The following is a 19,283-nucleotide window of genomic DNA, read 5'->3' as shown; positions in this document are numbered from 1 at the left end:
TACAAAGTCGATCATTGAACTGTGGCCTAGGGTGTCCTGATGCCAAGCGCGCATATGGACACCCTTATGCTTAAACAAGGTGTTCGTTATGGACAATCTGTGGCGAGCACAGAAATCCAATAACAAAACACCACTCGGGTTCAGATCGGGGGGGCCATTCCTCCCGATCACGCCCCTCCAGGTCTCACTGTTGTTGCCAACGTGAGCGTTGAAGTCCCCCAGCAGAACGAGGGAGTCCCCAGAAGGAGCACTCTCCATCATCCCCTCTAAGGACTCCAAAAAGGGTGGATACTCTGAACTGCTGTTTGGACCATAGGCACAAACAACAGTCAGGATCCGTCCCCCAACCTGAAGGCGGAGGGAGGCTACCCTCTCATTCACTGGGGTAAACTCCAATGTACAGGCACCGAGCCGGGGGGCAAGAAGTATTGCCAACCCTGCCCGGCGCCTCTCAGCAGTGGCAACTCCAGAGTGGAAGAGAGTCCATCCCCTCTCGAGAAGACTGGTTCCGGAGCCCAAGCCGTGCGTGGAGGTGAGGCCGACTATATCTAGTCGGAACTTCTCAACCTCACGCACCAGCTCAGGCTCCTTCCCCACCAGAGAGGTGACATTCCACGTCCCCAGAGCTAGCTTCTGCAGCCGAGGATCGGACCGCCAAGGTCCCCGCCTTCGGCTGCCTCCCAGCTCACATGGCACCCAACCCCTACAGCCCCTCCTATGGGTGGTGAGCCCATGGGAAGGAGGTCCCATGTCACCTCTTCGGGCTGTGCCCGACCGGGCTCCATGGGTAAAGGCCCGACCACCAGGCGCTCGCCATCAAGCCCCACCCCCAGGCCTGGCTCCAGGGGGCCCAGACCAAGGCCCCGAGCGAGGGGAACTCTGGACCATTGGTTGTCGTCATCATAGGGGTCTTGTGAGCTACACTTTGTCTGGTCCCTCCCCTAGGACCTGTTTGCCATGGGTGACCCTACCAGGGGCATGAAGCCCCCGACAACTGAGCTCCTAAGATCACTGGGACACGCAAACCCCTCCACCACGATAAGGTGGTAGCTCAGGGAGGGGTGTTTGCAAACTGACTTTTTGATATAGTTTTGCTGTTGTTAAACACAGACCCCTATGACTTCAACTCATCAAAAATGTTTAGACTGTTGAAGGATTCTTTGTTCACTGTGACGGCATGGTGGAGTAGTGGTTAGTACTCCTACAGTCTATGCAGGTCAGGTTAATTGGTGACTCTGGACTGGCCAGCGTGTACGGTTGTGTGTCTCTATGTGTCAACCCTGTGATAGTCCGGCGACCTGTCAGGGTTGTAACCCATCTTTCACTAAATGTCAGCTTGGATACTCTACAGCCCCCCCGCAACCCTTAAGAGCATAAGCGGTTACGGCTAATGAATAAATGAATGTTCATTTTGGAGGCATACATGAAAAACAAAATTTTCTACATGATTTCAACATAGTACGGAGTGAGTAACTGATATACAAATGGTCATTTTGTAGATGAAGTATTCCTTCCACATATTTTGGATATAGCATGTTTATGTATCCACATTAACACACAGTTAATTAAAAGGGTGTGTGACCATACCCACACATCTTAAGCACACTATGACCCCTGTGTAATTGTCAGGTATGACCACCAAATTACTAATCTCCTTCAGAGGAGGCAAGTGGGGAACACAATCAAAGGCAGTAACAGTAGCAGTGGAAGATAATTGAATACCAGTCAAAGTCCAGTGGTGTTGAGTGACCTCATCAGGGCTACCTGGTGCAGATTCATTACAACTTTGACTCCCAGAAGGCAATCTTTCTTTCCTGACAAGTTCAAAGGTCATGCATTTGGCTACTCGATTCCAATCATAGACTGTATATGAAGATGGACATGACAGCACCTCAAAAGTGAAGCCAAAATATCTTCATCTCCTGGCTGGCTGCAGCACAGGTCATAAAGCACGCTGCTGCCATGTTAGCAGAACAGGCCAAAAACTCAAAATACACATCATACATCATACAAACATACACATTTTAGGTAGTTCTTATCTAATCTACCCTATCCTATCCTATGGGTGGGACCTCGATACCGTGCATCTACCCCCTGATCTCTTCCTCGCAGTCTATGGCCTTGAAAGATAAGAGAGGGAATTTATTTTAGTTTTTACAGCAACTGGATCCCGCCTTGCACAGACAGAAAATGTTACATATGTCAACTTTGGAATACCAAATTCAAATGTACATTTAAGGTAGGAAAATGAAAGAAAAGAGTAGCACTTGAGGAATTTACACCTGCTGATTTGTAATCAACAGTTTAATTGAATCACAATTACAGCTCTGGCTTCTTTCCACATGAGGAAGCCTGATCACACTTTTGTCCCTTTCCTAGTGCATGTATCGCTTGAGAGCAGTAACAGTGATCACACACAGACCCCAACAAAAGAAAGATTAGTCACAACATAGCTATGACTCACATCAGATGCTTTGCGGGCCATAATTTCTGGCACTGAGGCATGAGTGTATGTGTTTGCACAATTTTTGTGTCCACCGATGTGTTATACACCGCATGCAAGGACTGGGGAGAAGTGGCATTGTGCCCCGTGGCTGTGTTTCTGCAGAAGTGTGTGTTTCTGGGTACATGTTTGATAAAATATCACACAGAGGAGATAAGAAGCCTTGGGACAGACAAAATGGTGGCAAAATAGTTGGAGGAAAAGCAACGAAACTATTCACAGAGGAGGAACACAGAGGAGTGCGACCTCAAAGATGTAAGGCAGAGTAAAGCATATTTTGCTGGGAAATTCTGTCTTCTCTCTCATTGTGACATTAATGCAGTGGATGTAGAAACTCAAGTGCCCTCTGAACTCCAGAGGGCATTTGTAGACCCAGTGAAAGAGGGCTGAGATGGGTCAATGGAAATGCCCCCGAAATCCGTGGCAACGTCCGCTAATAAGCCCTGCAGTTATTTTTGACTCTGCAGAGTCACAGGGAGGGTCGCAGAAATAATGATCAATTTGCTATTCATAGACTGACCTTCAGAAGGCTTAACAATGATGGTAATTTCACTGCAATTTCACTACACACCAAATTTGTTAAAGCTGTCAGTCATCCGCTGCGCCTTGCTTGGATCAAAGCTTCGCTGACTGACACAAATTCAACCAAACTTCAGAAGTGATACATCTGACGGGAGTGGTTAAGTTTGATTGCTAAATTAAATAAATCAAAAGACCAAGTTCTCCAACAAATCAAATACACACTCACACACAGATATGAACATCAAAGCATATTTGATCTCTTGTCAAAACACTTTTATTTTGAAGCCCACTTGACACAGCCACAAACTGCGAATAGCGCACAATGGATTAGGGTCGATTTCTAGTTTTGCCAGTCCTTTTTCAGTTTACCAATCTAAACTGGTTTGATTTTATGCAAACCTGCTGAATCATCATTTGCCATGATGACACATTTTAGCAAATTGAAATCTATTTATTTCTGTTGCTTGCTTTGAAAGCCCTGCAATGGGCGAGGCTGATTCACAAAACTGAAATGATAAATCATCTACATAAAATTACCTAACCTAAATACAATTGCGGCTGGTTGGTGGGAGATCGCTGAAAGGCTAAAACTTTCTGCTGAGGAACATTGCTAAAAACGAGCTAAAAACATGCTAATGCTGCTTGCTGTTGGCTATATTGTATGTAATTTCCAGTAAATATCAATAAATAGAACATGTGTTTTCTATTTTACAAAGTAATGTTTCAAACGTAGGAAGATAGCAAGTTAGTTACTCACTCATCTTTCAAGTTGTTATGTCTCAAGTCTGATCTAAAGTTCACAACTGATCGCTACATGGTTTGTTTGCTTGACATGACAAAAGTGTATATTTAATTGATTCAGAATGGACAGTGAGCGCCGATGTAAAAGGATGCAACACAATAGTCATCAATCATCAATACATAATGTCTTTTTTTCACTCAGGAGTAGCTGCTGAGGCAATTAGGACATATGGTAAGACTCAGTATACCAATTCAGTCAGGTGCCTTAATATCTAACCAGTTAAAAAAATTTCACACGGGCTCAACACTAATTTACACCGACATGTACACAATGCTGTCTTGCTGTTGCAGCAGTGTCTGTACAGAGCTCCATTAACTAACAAGCACTGATATACAAGATCATTAAACCTCCAAAGAAGGTTATTTCTCTTCTTTTTTAATGTGTCAGTGGGTTCAAACTACTCTTAGCTCATGTTTTTGAGAGGGTCAAGAATGTTGCTGTCCCTGCAAGGTTCATTTCTAAACAGAATGAGTTCACATCTATTCACTGCTGTCAAATGAATCAGATGAATAAAACCCATTAAAAGAATTATTCTGACTCATCATTACAGCAAACACAGTCTCCTATAATCTTTAGTCTCTACTGGATCAGATCAAAAATAGACTGAATATCTTCTCACTTGATATAGAGACATCCTCACACTGGTTCATTTCAGTTCACTGCAACTTCAGCAGGCGATCAAAAGAAGGGATTTTACAGACTTAGTTTTAATTCATATCCTGACTATGTTCTGAATAAAAAAAAGTAGATTATTGCCCGCTTTTCCTTATCCATGGATGGAGTCAGATTTCCTATTGCCATGGTTACGGGTATTCTACCTTATCTCTTTGGCAGACGACAGCTGACACAGGAACACATCCACTGACACCCTGATAGCATCAAAATAACCTGATGTGCAATCATAACAAGTAGAAAAGATCAACAGAGAAGATGCCAATCCCACCAAAATGGCAAATATAACTGACTTTTTCTAAGATGAGTGGCTGGGCCGTGCTTGTTTAATGTGGTCGTGAGTTGACACTGGAAGCTTACCTTGACGTAAGCAGGCTGTTTCTCCAGAATGAGATCAGCGACCTTTTTAGAAACCTACAGATAGAGAGAAAGAGAGAGAGGGGAAAAAGAGATGAGCAAAGGAACTTTTTTGTTTTTTTATAAAAGTGAAAAGACATTTTGATGTTCTTCCCAAATGTCACCCCACAAAAACAGTTTGGGCAGTGCAATGTTGCTGTCACGGATGGAGGCTGAATAACAATCACTGATGTCTGTATCTAAAGCGTTGTATAGCCAAAGCCTTTTAAAAGAGCGTCTCCCTTTCTCTGTTTCATTTCATTCAATGTCTTTCTCAATAGCATTACTCTTGCTTCTTTCAGAGACGCCTGTGTTCTCTCTGTTCCCATTGTGTTTTCTAATGTTCTCTCCTCTCCTTTGTGCTTTTTACCAATTTGACTCACATCTGAGGTGAAAATGTGATCAACGAAAGCTAACGCTCAAGGAACACACCAACAAGCTCTTATGTAGGGATGTCTTGTATAACGGTTTTGGGAGATGAGCTTTTACTTACAGTTTTTAGATGATTGGTCAAGCTGACTGTAGATTCGTGATATAGGTTTTCTTTTTTTTTCTACTTAATTTTTCTAGTTTTTTTTCCTACTTCATCCAATACTCATGATATGAATGGAAGCATTCAGTTGCATAAAATGCCACCGGGTGCAACGGGAGCGTAGTTGAGCCATACTTCCAAACGTTTCGCTGGCACCTCAGCATGCTGAACGGCCAACTCTGTCAAACCCACTAGACAAGATGGTTAAATGCTGCTCAGCTCAAATCAAAGAACAGACACTGTAATAATTACTAATAATTACTGTAAAATAAAGTAAAATACTAAAATAAAGTAAAACACCATAAATCCTGATGCTTTATGAAGCCAAAACAAAAGGTAAAATAAACAGTAAACTGCTGCATGATTTTACAGCATTAAGTAGTATTTTACATTTTTACCAGATGTAGACCTAACAGAGGGACAGAAGCCAGATGCAGGTTAGCTATAGTGTAAACCTCACACCCTATCATAGAATTTTGTAATAAATGTAATGGTAATATACTGTTGAAGTAAATACAGTAGTGACACAAAACATAACAGTAGGATTCTGGCAACTACAGCTGCCAGTAGTTTGTAAATTTATGGGAAAGTGTATCTCTCTGATGATGTCTCGTGTCTTATTGCCTGTGTCCACTTTGTCTTCTGAAAAGCTCAGTTTTGGGGTTCAGTGGCTTGTAAAAACATCGTTCTGGTGTCTTCACCCTGTTGGTAATGCATCCCACCACACAGCAGCTTTTAGGCATTTTTCTGCTGTTTGCTAGCAGCCGGAAGAGACAAGAACACATCGTCATGCAATACAAAGTCATTGAGAGCAATGAGTTGTTTTCCTTTTTGGTGTGAGTATGACTTAATTGCTATCTTAACTTTATGGATGATGCAGCTCAAATGAAACTTCTCTTGCCACAGGGTTCAAGTAACTTTCAAATGATGAATAAGATGGTCACAGACAAAAATATATTGAGTACTATTCAGAAGAATTGCAAGAACAAAAAACAATGCAGAGTGGAATCGAGCTAAGGAAGCCTAAGACAGACCCTCAACCATTCACAGAGCTGCCCCAAAATTGGGCCATAACGCCACCTATTGGCAACCCACTAACCAGAACACACGACATAAAACTTTTTTCAAAAGGAGTGAAAGAGTCTAAACACATAATGGACACCCAGTAATGAGAAAGCAAACCCTCCCACCTGAGTCGCAAGGCCAAAATCATTAGCTCTCAGCTCACCCTCACATCCACAAATGGAGGCTAATTGTGCAGTGACTGGGTTGCAAAGCAGACAGAGCGCATGTAATATTTAGCAGATGGAGAAACTAGTGACTGGCAATGAACAATCATCAACACAGACACACAGTAAGACAATGAATGCATTTTTTCTCATTAGGGACGCTGACACACAGGAGTGAAAAATTAGGGAAGTCACAGGAGAAGATGGATGCCTTATGCACACTGCACTCACACACATCATCTGTTAGAGTGAAAAAGTTAACAAACATAAGCATTGATAACACAAATTGAACATGTTTGGACGGTTTGCTCATTAGCAAGAAGACTGCAGACGATAGATAGATATGTTGGGTTTGTAATAAATGTGTCTGAATAAGAACACGTTTGCATCTTCTGTTGTGTTTACTGAGACGTATGAGGCAATTACAGCTAAATTAGCTAGTGCTAATTAGGGTTGGTAGCAGTGAAAAGTCTCAAGCAGTCTAATAGTGAAGGTCAGTCGTCCTGATTAAGAGAGCTAAGGACCGAGACAGAGTAAACTCAACCGTGAGGGTTTCCATTGGTAACACAGAGCAATGTAACCCCTATTCACTCTGAAGCTGTGTGTGTATGTCTTTTTTTAAATTTTAATAAAGTGACATCATCTCTCTCCTTTTTCATTGACACACACACCACCTGAAAAAACTCTGCACAGCAGGACATCGTTTCTGACTGAAACACGTGGAGGAATTTGGCAGCCTCACAGGGTTTAGGCAAAAGGTTGCATAAGCGTTACTAACTTTTAAAAAAGCTGAGCGGTGGAAGAGAATTCATTATTGCTGCAGGAGGGATAGTCATCTCTAGCTTTCAAGTTTCATTAAAAATTGAAAATGTTCACACAAGTTATCAACATCACCTCCTCCAACATCTCTGTAGCCAAAATTTCTGCAAAGAAAGTCACTTTGAGGTGGATGGGAGGGCAAAATGTTGTAAAGCTGCTCATGAGTTGCACCAAGAAAGGCAGAAAGTGCTTACAATCTATAATTATGATGGGGTAGATGTTTTAAAAGTATTACTGGTAACAGTACAGAAAGAGCTCACACAGTAAATATCTTTTGTTCTGTCAACTTCAGGTTGTGTTGTTAGTGTGTTAACTGGATAAGTAGCATCTTAGATTTGTCCTGTAAGTCTTTAAGTGTCTCTATTTGAATGGTCATTATAGACTACCGCTGTCTGCTGGGATGGAGAGTTGTTCACTCTCATATAGACACAGAACTTAAGTGCTGGTTGGCTGTTGGCTGTAGTCATTGCGGTGTGTTCAAGTGCAACTTTTTAGCCATCAGTGATACTCCTTTTTAAACATATGAAAAAAGGGACAAAAATGCCAAACCATGCACCACAAAAGTAAAAAAAATATATATTATTTTTTGCATTAGTGATATTTGTATATATATATATATATACACTTAGTGATATTGTAAAGTATTAAAAAAAAAACATAAACCACAAAGAATTGTGGTCAGTTTCTTTTTTGTCCACCTGCCACTGTGACTAGCGGACTCCAAAATCTACCAGTGTCTCAGTAGTAGTATTTCTATTGTTTTTGTGGCTGGTGAGTGAAGAAAATTTAGCAGCCACTTGCATATTTTATCAGCATTTGGCTGATGGCTGGTGCTAATATCTAACCCTGACTGTAATTAAGTTTTAACTTTTTTCTGTCACATTTTAATGATTAAGCCGATGTATGTGCATAGTATCTTCACTACTCAAAATAAGAGATGACGAAAAAAGGCCGCCATATTTCAGTTTCGGCTTCCAAAAGCTGATGCCTGGTTAACAGCCTGGTAACTACTTGTAAAAGTCAGTGTAGTGTTAAGCCCTGTAGTAGCCAAGATTTGAAGTTATACAGGTGTTTAGATAACTGGGGTGTAAATCAAAAGTTTTATTCCATTATATGTTATTTATTTTATTTGGATATGATATTTGCAGATATCACAAAATCTGCCATGTTTAAATTGATTCAATTTGATTCAGGAGCCTGCGACTGACATAAGACGATATCGGTAAGCATCATCGTCTTTTTTTTAAAGCACTATTTGAATGTTTAGGAAGGAGGTGCGCTTGGACAGAAATGGTTACACAGATGTGCCATGGGAAATTACAATAAAGGCATTTCTTAAAGATTCAAAAATGTATGGATGTTTCAAAGTTGCATTAATAATATGAAATCAATAAACACTGAAATGGTATATCAGTCAAGATCAATGTATCGTTACACCACCCATGGCCATTAATTAAGTCTTTCTACCATTTGTGTGTTTAACCACACACAGCCAAACTGTGCCTCTGGACACAGACATTTTTGTATGTGCCTAAGTCTCACTGCCCAAAAAGGCCGTTGGCCCTGAGACGAGCCCCTGCCACGCGTGTGTCAAAGATGCCAATTAAGCTTTGATATTGTGGCAGAGAAACGGGGCAGTTGTTTTTTTTTTTATCCAAAGCCACAGAAAGACTGTTCCACCCTGCAGCGGATGACTCAGGAGAGCAGAGGAAAAAAGAAAAGAGAAAGGATATTTATGCGTCAACACACCAGCTCGTACACACCTCCTCAGCAGGAGTGAACACAGAATAGCAAACAGAAGAACAAGTACATGCGGTACATATGGTTCAGTACTGTATCTTCCCACCCCAACGCATAACACACAAACACGTATACAAACACCTACGTCACGCTGCTTCACAGCATCATCATCTGCAGGAGGAAAGGCCATCACACAACAGCCCCATAGTGAGAATCTGAAAGCACTTTTATAACACCTTCACACACCGAGGACGACAGGTCTCTAAAGATGCATGTCCAGTATGAAGGCGCACATATAAATTGCCCGCCTACAGAGATGGTATTTTTTTCCATCAGTGGCAGAGGGAGACCCGCACTAGTTTAGTGAACACTAACACAATCATATGCACGTGTGACTTCAACATACAATTTCAAAACTAGGTGTGAAGGATTATTTTGCAGAATGCTGTCATTTAAATTCTGATTTTGAAAAAGTGAAAAATAAAAATTCAGCAGCCCCTTTTAGGCATTGCTCTCCTTGTGTCTTTCAAACTTTCTCCTGTATCCTGGAATTCAAGCCTTGGAGCTCCTCATATTGAACCAAATAAAAGTATAAAATCAACCACTCCAGCTTCCTGTTATGTCAAAAGTGTTGTTTTGCTGATACAAAACAACAAATATCTTCTGAGAAAACTTATTTTAACAAGAATAAAGAATAAAAAATCAAATTTTGGACCAGGTAAAGTAGGTGTGCATGGCAGGAGGCTCCATGTTTACTGAAACCAGTTAACGATCTACTGTGTTGGAAGGGAGGGAGTGATAGTTACAATATCTGTTAAAAATACATGCAGGATTTTACGCACAAATTTTTTCTTAATAGATTTATGCTTAAGTAATACCTCTCACTTATGGTCAAGCGGCAACTTCTGAGGCTGAAAGGTGAAGCCATTGCGCAGGTACCAAATCTGCAGTTCCTCTAAAGGCCACTTGAGGCTGGCTCCAAAACAGTCAGTCTCCACAGACCCCATGTTACAATGCCCAGCTTCACAGCAGAAATAAATATGTTTACAGTCCGGTACAAAAAATTGCTTTTGATTTCTATGGCTTATTTCAATATTCAACTGTACTGGGGTGACGTTTTTTTTAAATTTTTATAACTCACTCATTTATATTGGCCCGAAGTAAGCCACATTTAAGGGCGGGGACCAACAGTGACAGGCTGTCTGCGAAGCATGTCCATGAGTCAGACTCACCCCCCTGGTTCCTCCACAGCTCCAAACTCAACTAAATATGGTCACCACGGAGTACATAACAACAATGGCAACGGCCAAAATGCTGCACTTAGAGATTCAAATTGGCAGTGTGACGTCACAGAAGCTCTGTGTCATTTTTATTTAGTCTATGCTTATGATCCACTAGGGTCTGGCTCTGTATTTTTCTGAGACTCTGGCCTCTGCCTGTACTTTCTTGTTATTTTCTGTGTTCAGGATATTTTTGGGCGTGTAACCCCACAGTGCTCAGGTGAGGTCAGGGCTTTAAAGTAAGGTAGAGACTGTGTGCAATAAGCATCCAAAAGACACAGGGCAAAAAAATAAATGAAATCAAAATATTTAGGCAAAACAACAAATAAGCGAGTTTGCAGTTAGCGGTTACTTTCACTTTCTCTGGAGAGCTTAATTAAAAACCAGTAATCAACAATTCTGCATAGGATAACTTTAGGATTATTAACTGAAGAATAAAGGAAAGCAATTATTCAAGGACGCAACAGTTGCATCCTCTGTTATTTTTTCAGAAAATTTCTGACTGATCTATGTAATTAGTTAGACTTCAGAAAAAGAAGAAAAACACAAATACAGTATATTTTTGCAAATGTTTCTGTTGTTTTGCTTTGGGGGTTTTTGTTGTATGTGTGTGTGTGTGTGTGTGTTTCTGTGTGTGTGCGAGAGAGAGTGAGTGTAATGTTCTATTGTCTTTTTCTCAACTCTCATGGTTATAGATCTGTGAAATTGAGCATGTGCAACTGGAAGATAATGACAGTAAAAAAGAAAGACATTAAAATTTAGCTTGGAAAAAAACAAATAGGAGGAATAAACTGGAGATATTTTACAAAAGCCTCAAGGCATTGAGGTATACAAATAGGTAGAGGCTTTTCTCATTTAAGCTCAGGATTGCAGGTTTGTATTGACGAGCTTGCTGAGAAACATAGCTGCAGATTTTCTGCCTGGCAGCACACTGGACCAATTACCACGGCTATTCCACCGAGGTGCCTGCCGGCTCGCAGCCAGAAAGAGAGAGAGAGACAGACGGGGTATGTGTCAGAGCCCGTTTGTGTACTCTTGGGCTTTACTAACTTGTAGGTCTCCCCACGCCACAGGCCACAAAGTCTGGAGCATCATTTCAACTAGACAGACAGCTCTGTGGGCGCCTGCCAAAAATGTCAAAAGAGGGGACGTCGGGGAAGAGCGGCATGTATGAAAAAGAGGGATAAGTGCGGCGTTGAGGGAATAGATGTGGCAAGTACAAAAAAAAACAAAAGTAGAGCCCAGGGAGCTCTGGGAGACAAACAGGTGTGCGAAAGTACAGAAGCTTGTCGGGAAGGAGGGGAAGTGGGCAAAATCTGCACTGGACTGTGAGGATAGAGGGTGCAGAGGGGAAAGAGTTGCTTTCTCTCACACGTGGTTCTATAAATAGAATTTGTTGACAGGCCAGCTCTCGGGTGTGAAACTGCAAGTACCTGACTGACCTCAGAATGACGGCCACTATGTAAATGGTCTGGTTGTGGCCGCAGGAGGAAAACACAGCCAATGACGTCAGACGACTCTGCAATCAGAGTTCAGGCACAAAGTACAAACTGTGGCTATTTGGCTTAAAGGGCGACCCATCAACAAAATAAAATCAGTGTTCAGGGGTGTTAAGCTCCAGTCTCGCCTCATACACACTTAACCTGTCTCTGTAGACTGGAGTGGGGTACAAAATGTTGTCAGGCAGGCAGACAGAAGCTTTGAGGTACCCTAGGAGCCTAGGATAAATTGTTAAGAAATTATGGAGCAAAAGCAGAAATTATAAGCTTTTACTTAAATTAAAGCGGGCTTTTGGGGAATTATTTTTCAGATAGCTTTTCCATGTCTCCGGTGTAAGACAGCAGGTAAATGTTAAGCATCTTTCATTGTCTTTTTCCTGAAAAGCCACTAAATGGATCTTGTGGTAAGATTGTTGTCAACTGCTGTTTGGATCTAGCCCTGTGGCCACACTGTTCCCAGTACAATGGTGCTTCTTTTAAAAAGAGTAACTATTAGGATCTGAAGTGATATGAGCTTGCCATTGGTGCACATCTGGTGATACACCTTAAGACACAGTGTAAACCATTTGTAACATTAACTCTCAAGCACAATATATACCTATTGTGGACTAGCAGCAAAACCAGGAAAAGGGTGTTCTAATCAGTATTTACAACATGTATCAAATAAAAAACAGTCCTAGCTCAAGGTCCACTTGTTAGTTTTATCAGGAGCTTTCAACTGGACTGCATGGTCTTTAGGGCCCTTTTACTCCTTTTTTTATTTGATACATTTTGTAAATACTGTGCAAAAGTCTTAGGCCACCCTGAACTTTGTTATCTTAGCAAGGTTATAATGGTAAATGGTAAATGGACTGAACTTGTATAGCGCTTTTCTAGTCTTTTCAACCACTCAAAGTGCTTTCACAGGACATGTCACATTCACCCATTCACACACACATTCACACAGCGGTGGCTACCGTACAAGGTGTCACCTACAAGGTAGTAACCCCATAATGGTCATACATAATTATTTCTCAGTAATCTCTTTATACAAATACAACATAGAGGAAATATGTACACAGTATTAAAAACACAAATATTTCAGAATTGAGCAACTTCAATAGGCTGAAGTTGCAAGCATTTAGTGTGACTTCCCTTTCCACTTAGCATGTCTTCAACTCTCATGGGCAGACAATATAAAGTTTACAATACTAATCTTCTGGTTTATTTACACCAGGCTGCATTCAGGCAATATTTATTGTTTAAGCTACATTTTGTTATAGTTGTATGATTCCATGTTTCAGACTAAATATTGACTTCAGTATGAAGAAGCCAGACTTATTGTGGACTTTTGCACAGTACTATACAGTGCTATAACCCAGAATTTCTGACTTCTAATTTGATCCAAACCAAAATTACATGTAAATCCAGCCCATGACTTCACAGCCATCCTTGGTCCTATGAAAAGAGGTGGTCTCAGACCAGATCAAACTAAAACTGACTTTAAAGAGAGTCAGATGGGGGAAAAAACTCACTTTTAAATTATTTAGCAAGAGGATGAAAGAGAAGAGGAGAGCCTGTCTACTATCAGTTGCAAAAATAGTAAGATGTAGCTCATGTGGGTGATAATAACAGCAAGTCGCCTGTAACCAAATCAAATGTATGTTCAGACTCTTATCAGCAGGTCGAGTTTTGGCCCACAAGTACATTACTGAATGAAATTTTGATGCCAACACAAACAAGATGCTCTTAAAGTGCTGCAGATAAAATTATAATAATTCACGTGTCAATACGTCAATCTCCATGACATCATACTATATGGAAATGGAGGCTGTGCAGTACAGCTGAAAGCCCCAAAATAAGATCAACGCCGCAGTTTCACTTGTTTTTCATTCTGACTTTTTGATCGGATGCACCAGGTTGGAACTCAACTGTGTTGGCATATGTGTGTCCGCATTTTTTACAATTTTAATGTGACCTGCCTGCTCAGAGAGTGAATGGATATATTTCTATCCATTTGCAACTTGAGCACACAGCTGACAGGTATGTGGTTTGCTCACGACATTACATGAGTGCATATGTAACATTTCAGTGTGTAAACACAACGCAAGACTTGCTTGCTGTAGAACACAGATTTAGACCTTAATAGCCTCTAAGGAAATTATTTTGACCGTACATTATGACTGGAGAGATTTAAATATGTTGGACTTCAATTATATTTTGTTTTTGTAATGGTTGCAGGGCCAGAGAGAGCGACAGAGACACGTGATTAACACAGCAAGTCATGCACAGTGGTGACGGACAACAAGTGCTATTAGACAACAGGTCTCTGCTGTGCTTCTGGCAAAGGGCGTCCCTTTGCTTTCGACAGTAGACCTAAGTTTGATTATTGTTTTATTATCTGTGTTGCATCCACATGCTGTCCACACCTCAGTGAGATACAAAGTCAAAGCGAGCCAGCTGGCTGATTGGATCCCAATGTGAGAAAGATCTGATGTCAGTGTACAGACTTGACAGTTAATGCGTCCTGGCATGATCATTTGACAACAGTGTAACCACAGCCAATACAGATTTCATCTTACAAGGTCAAGAGTAAACGTAATGATTCAAATAATAACTGATATTGTCTTCTCAATGTGACTTCATTGATCAAGCATGTTTGTTTAGGTGTGTATGTGGGTGAGAGAGGGAGGAGGGATTACTTACTGCAGCCTGTTGTCTCTTCAGCTTATCTCTGTACTCCTCCAGCTCCTGCAGGTTCAGCTCTGGTGGAAGTTTCTATAATCACACACACAGATACAAACATGCAACCTTAGCATTGGTAACGATTCATCCGCCTACAAAGGTAAAAACACCCGAGACTTTCATAAACACATCTGCAAACATAATCTGTGAGCCTGTGTACCTCTATACAGCTGCAAGCTGCCTCCAAATTATTCTCAGGTTTTCCTGCAGCTTAAGACACATTAGAATCAAGAATTTTTAAAGCGTTTTTATTGCCACTTGGAAAGGAATTTTAGACCAATTTTACAACAACCAAAATTGACATTTTTTTCAATTAGTTAGGGACAAGTTTTCCCAATTATTTATTGTAACATAAAACATAACTTTTTTGGTGAAATTCATGTGAAGAGAATTTGGAAGATTTTATATAATAATAATAATAATTATTATTATTATTATTATTATTAGTAGTAGTAGTAGTAGTAGTAGTAGTAGTAGTATCATTATTATTATTATTATTATTAGTTGGTGTTGTTATGTTATTGTTATTAAATATAATACCAGTTACTTTTTAAATTTTACAATAAAAAATAAATCCCCTTTCCCATGTCTGAGCATATCTAAGACTTTTGAAAGCTTTATTTCATTTCAATATAAATTAAGGCCTGATTTTTAGATTAAAAATTCCATGCCTTTAAAGACTTTTTAAGGATTCGTGGGAACCCTGTTTCTAGTGTTCAGTGTGCTGAAAGTCCTAGCTAGGTGTGTGTGAGAAAGAGAAATATTCAAAGTAGGGTCATAGCAGAGATTTCATTTATCTTGACAGAGAGCTAATCTTCACTCTTGAGCATCTTCATTTAAGATATCTCAGGAGGGAAAAGTTTAAGATGGTTTCACTGCAGATAGCTGTGGCTCAAAAAACAAAAACAATTTGCTCAATAAATACACTTTGCCAGATCATAAGTAAGATTAGTCAAGAAGGTAAATGGCATTATTTAGTAAACAGCAAACAAACTCTGCTAAGAAAAGAAGATATTACAAATCCATGGCCCAAAGGATGATAGGTAATTACTTTCCCCTTGACTGAGAGACTCATTTCAGATGGTGTAGCAATACCAAGATAAATCTAATGAGATTTCACACCCTTCCTCTGTTGAGCGGATGCAATCCATCAATCCAGACGTCAACAGTACGCATGCAGCCCAGGTGAGAAGGAGCTTTAACTCTGCCAGTCAGACAGGGTTCAGGGCGCAGGGAGCCATATTTATTCACATAAAAAATGCGATATTGCTGTTATCAGTATTACTGAAATGTGGTGGGTTTGATGGAATTATTATTTTATAGAGTGGGCGTGGGAACTTGGGGAGCAAGTCTCTTGTAATCATTTTACAAGTGAGTGGTGCCCATCCAGTCAATAATGCGCACGCTCCCTCATTCATACAGAGAGTCTCTGACCTCCAGTTCGTGCTGCACCATGTCGAAGGAGTCGTTCGAGAAGTAGACCTCCTCGATGCTGTCAATGATCTCCTGCTCAGCCTGGGGGTCAATGGGCTGCTCCCTCAGCTCCCGCAACTCCTCCTGGAAGAGGTCGAGGGAGATTGAAAGAGACAGAAAATGTCAAAGAGAGGTAAAAAAGATGTCCTTGAAGTATGCACTTTTGAAATTTCCAGACACAGTGGGACACTAACAAAAAAGTGTCCAAAACAGAGAATTACATCATTTTCTAAGTAATGAAAACAACAGACAAAATCTCTAATATACATTAAGAAACAAAATGCATAAAACAGAGGAAGAGAGAAATAGATCAATAGTAGGGAAAAAAAGAAATCAGAAAGACCAATAAAGGGGATGGAGATACGATTAGGGGAACAATGAGTACAGAGTTAAAGGACATGGGTAAGGGTGAAGGGCAAAGTGAAGCGAGGACAGAATAAAAATGAGGTAGAGAAAAAGAGGCAAGAGAGAAAAAGAGGAAGCGTGAAGCAGGGAAACAAAAAGTGTAGTATTCACAGAGTTTGGGAGGAGATTGCAGCTTGTTTCGTTGGACAGCTGTCATGGGGGATGGCAGGTTGCCTTGAGATGTAAGACGAGAAGAAAGGAATGACTGGAAAGATGCAACGAGGATTCCCCTTCAGAGCATCTCTGAGAAACATCAGAGCCTTATAGATTAACATGCCATGCATTCATTGAGGCATTACTGCAGCGAGTCTTTTAGATGAAGGGGTTTAAACCCGCATTACCAATGAGCCGACATATAATCATGGGTCAATTACAAATTTGGTGGGATGACTAGGATAGCAAGGAAAGGTCGAACAAGGTTGTGGTCAAGGTCAATCACTATTTTACTACACTGTGCACTCAATTTACTCTCTGCCATTTTATTTGAGTGACCCTGTCAATAGGTGTGTTTTAATTCACCTGTTTTTGTGCACATTGGAAATGTGCATATACAAACACCAGTGTGGGAATATCACAGGAAAAAGTTTTTTCACGTGGTAGGGATGTGGTGAATATTTCCAAGCTTCATTCATAATGTTAATATTCCAATTCTAAATCAAGATTTGAATACTGTGCCGCTATTTTTTCCTTGGATTTTTTTTTTTAAACCCCATATTTTTTGTTTTTTAAACAAAAGGCAATGAGCAACTTGAGAAGAAATGACCCAAAAATTAGCACAAGACATTTAAAAATTAAAAAACAAAGAAAAATAAAGTATTAAAAAAGAAAAACAAAATGTAAAATATTTTTATTGTAATACTTTTAAATATATAATTATGATAATTATAAATATAGCTTTGTTGACATTTTTTGAAGAATCATTTTCAAAATCTACCACTTTCTTGCAATTCCGAGAACATTTCTTTCTCTTTCCCATGTTTCCAAAAGAAATACAGCCAATTTGCTCATGGTTTATAGGGTTAACGCAGAATGGTATTAAAAATAGACCATAAGCTTGGAAAGGAGGTGAACCACGATGGATGTGGAATTATGGGATAATTGCAATCTGAACGCACCCCTATATACATTCATACCCTATCTCATAAAAATATAGAAATCTCTATCAAAAATCTGCACACATCATCTCATCTAGACTTCATGAGATAGCAGACACCCATCAAGAAAACCTTGTTACACACCTGCCTAAGCGCAACCATTTTCCCATTTACTATCAGCAGGCAGCGTGCAGCAAAGCAATGAAGTGTGCCACCAATGTAACTTAATCTGCTTCTGTGGGCGAGTGTGTGTTGCTGAGTGACATCTATATGAGAACGCTGCTGTGAGTAATTTTAATGTTCGCAATAAAAAAAGAGCCATTTAATTCAATTACACAAACAGAATCCTTTTATATATCATATATAAATGTTATACAAGGCAATTGGGAGGGTGGTAATGAAGAATGAAAATGTGAGCATGTGTCCGTGCCTGTGTGTGTGTGTGTGTGTGTGTGTGTGTGTGTGTGTGTGTTGCCCTGGTTGAATCAGGTGAAGAAGTGAGCAAAAGCCCCAGGGGAAATGTGTGGGTGTGTGAGATTGGAAAGGAGGGGTAGAGGTAGGAGATCACGCTCTGCCATCAAAAGGGTGGGTGGGAAATAAGCTCAAATGAGGAGGAAAGAGAACAGGGGAGGGGTGGGGGGATGAGGTGGATGACTCATTGGAAGCAAAAGTTGGAGCCAAAAGAAAAAAGAGAGAGAAACGAGGGAAACAAAAGACAATAATGTGAAGCCACTCCGGTGTGGTTAGAGTAATGCACCTCCCTTGTATCACTGTCTTTCTCTTTTCCCTCTCTCAGTCTCCCACCTGCAGTGACTTACGAAACTCTGAACATATTTGAGTGAATGACTCCTTGAGAGGCCACCTTGGGTTAAATAACTCTCTTCCCTCTCTGCCGCAGCGTGGGCACAAAACAAAACAGACACCCCTGTGCCCCACATGTGAAACCCAACATCAGCCACTGTGAGGCTTTGATCCAATCTCACTTTAAAGGATGAGGGACACACCATCCTTCACACCTCCCCCATTTGCATCTGTGGGACATTTAATGAAGGTTATCAAAGAATCAAAGTGGATATTGGAGCTGCTGATTGAATGTGGAAAATCAAGCGTGGAACAAAAAGGTGCTCGACAACACGGAGGCCCTGATGAAACAAAAGGCTGAATAAACAAAAAGGAGGTCTATGGAAAACCCAGTGAGACATTCAGAGAGAAAGACGGTGGGGTGAGGGGACTGAAAGGAGGGCCAATTATTTCCACTATGGAATCATTCATTAGAGGAACAAATCAAAACATCCTCACTGTAATCAGCATTGAATATTTATGCCAACCCAACTGGGTGTATATCTTCATCTGCTCCTAAACAAGGGTTTGACACAGCTGTCTTCTGGGACATTAGGACATGATCACAATCAACAGCAATTTCCAGGCTGCAACACTGCTGTCAGCTTCTGGGTTAACAAGTAACATTGATTTTTGTCACTTGGAAGTATGCGATTATTTTTCCTCTTCAATCATTCTCCACTGACTGTCTCTAAAGCCAGGTGTCTCTGGCTGTGATGTCATGCAGTTATTTTGTTACACAAGTCAGGGTTC

General features: G+C 40.6%; 1 protein-coding gene across 2 annotated transcripts in view; it reads right to left on the bottom strand.

Annotated features, from left to right (window-relative positions):
- The window catches only part of vps50 (VPS50 EARP/GARPII complex subunit), a 135,118-nt gene that overhangs the window by 109,521 nt on the left and 6,314 nt on the right, over window positions 1–19,283 (bottom strand). For both annotated transcript variants that reach the window (XM_088090168.1, XM_042506207.2), the window contains exons 3-5: window positions 16,153–16,275; window positions 14,680–14,751; window positions 4,860–4,913 (exon numbers count right to left, since the gene is read on the bottom strand). In XM_088090168.1, coding sequence (XP_087946294.1) covers window positions 4,860–4,913; window positions 14,680–14,751; window positions 16,153–16,275 — 249 coding nt within the window. The remainder of the gene's footprint in view (window positions 1–4,859; window positions 4,914–14,679; window positions 14,752–16,152; window positions 16,276–19,283) is intronic.

The sequence above is a fragment of the Plectropomus leopardus genome, chromosome 17, assembly GCF_026936395.1.
Source record: "Plectropomus leopardus strain MGB_pleo_1.0 chromosome 17, ASM2693639v1, whole genome shotgun sequence".
NCBI classification, from domain to species: Eukaryota; Metazoa; Chordata; class Actinopteri; order Perciformes; family Serranidae; genus Plectropomus; species Plectropomus leopardus.
The sequence above is the reverse complement of the archived record's forward strand: the minus strand, read 5'-3'. Positions and strand labels throughout refer to the sequence as shown.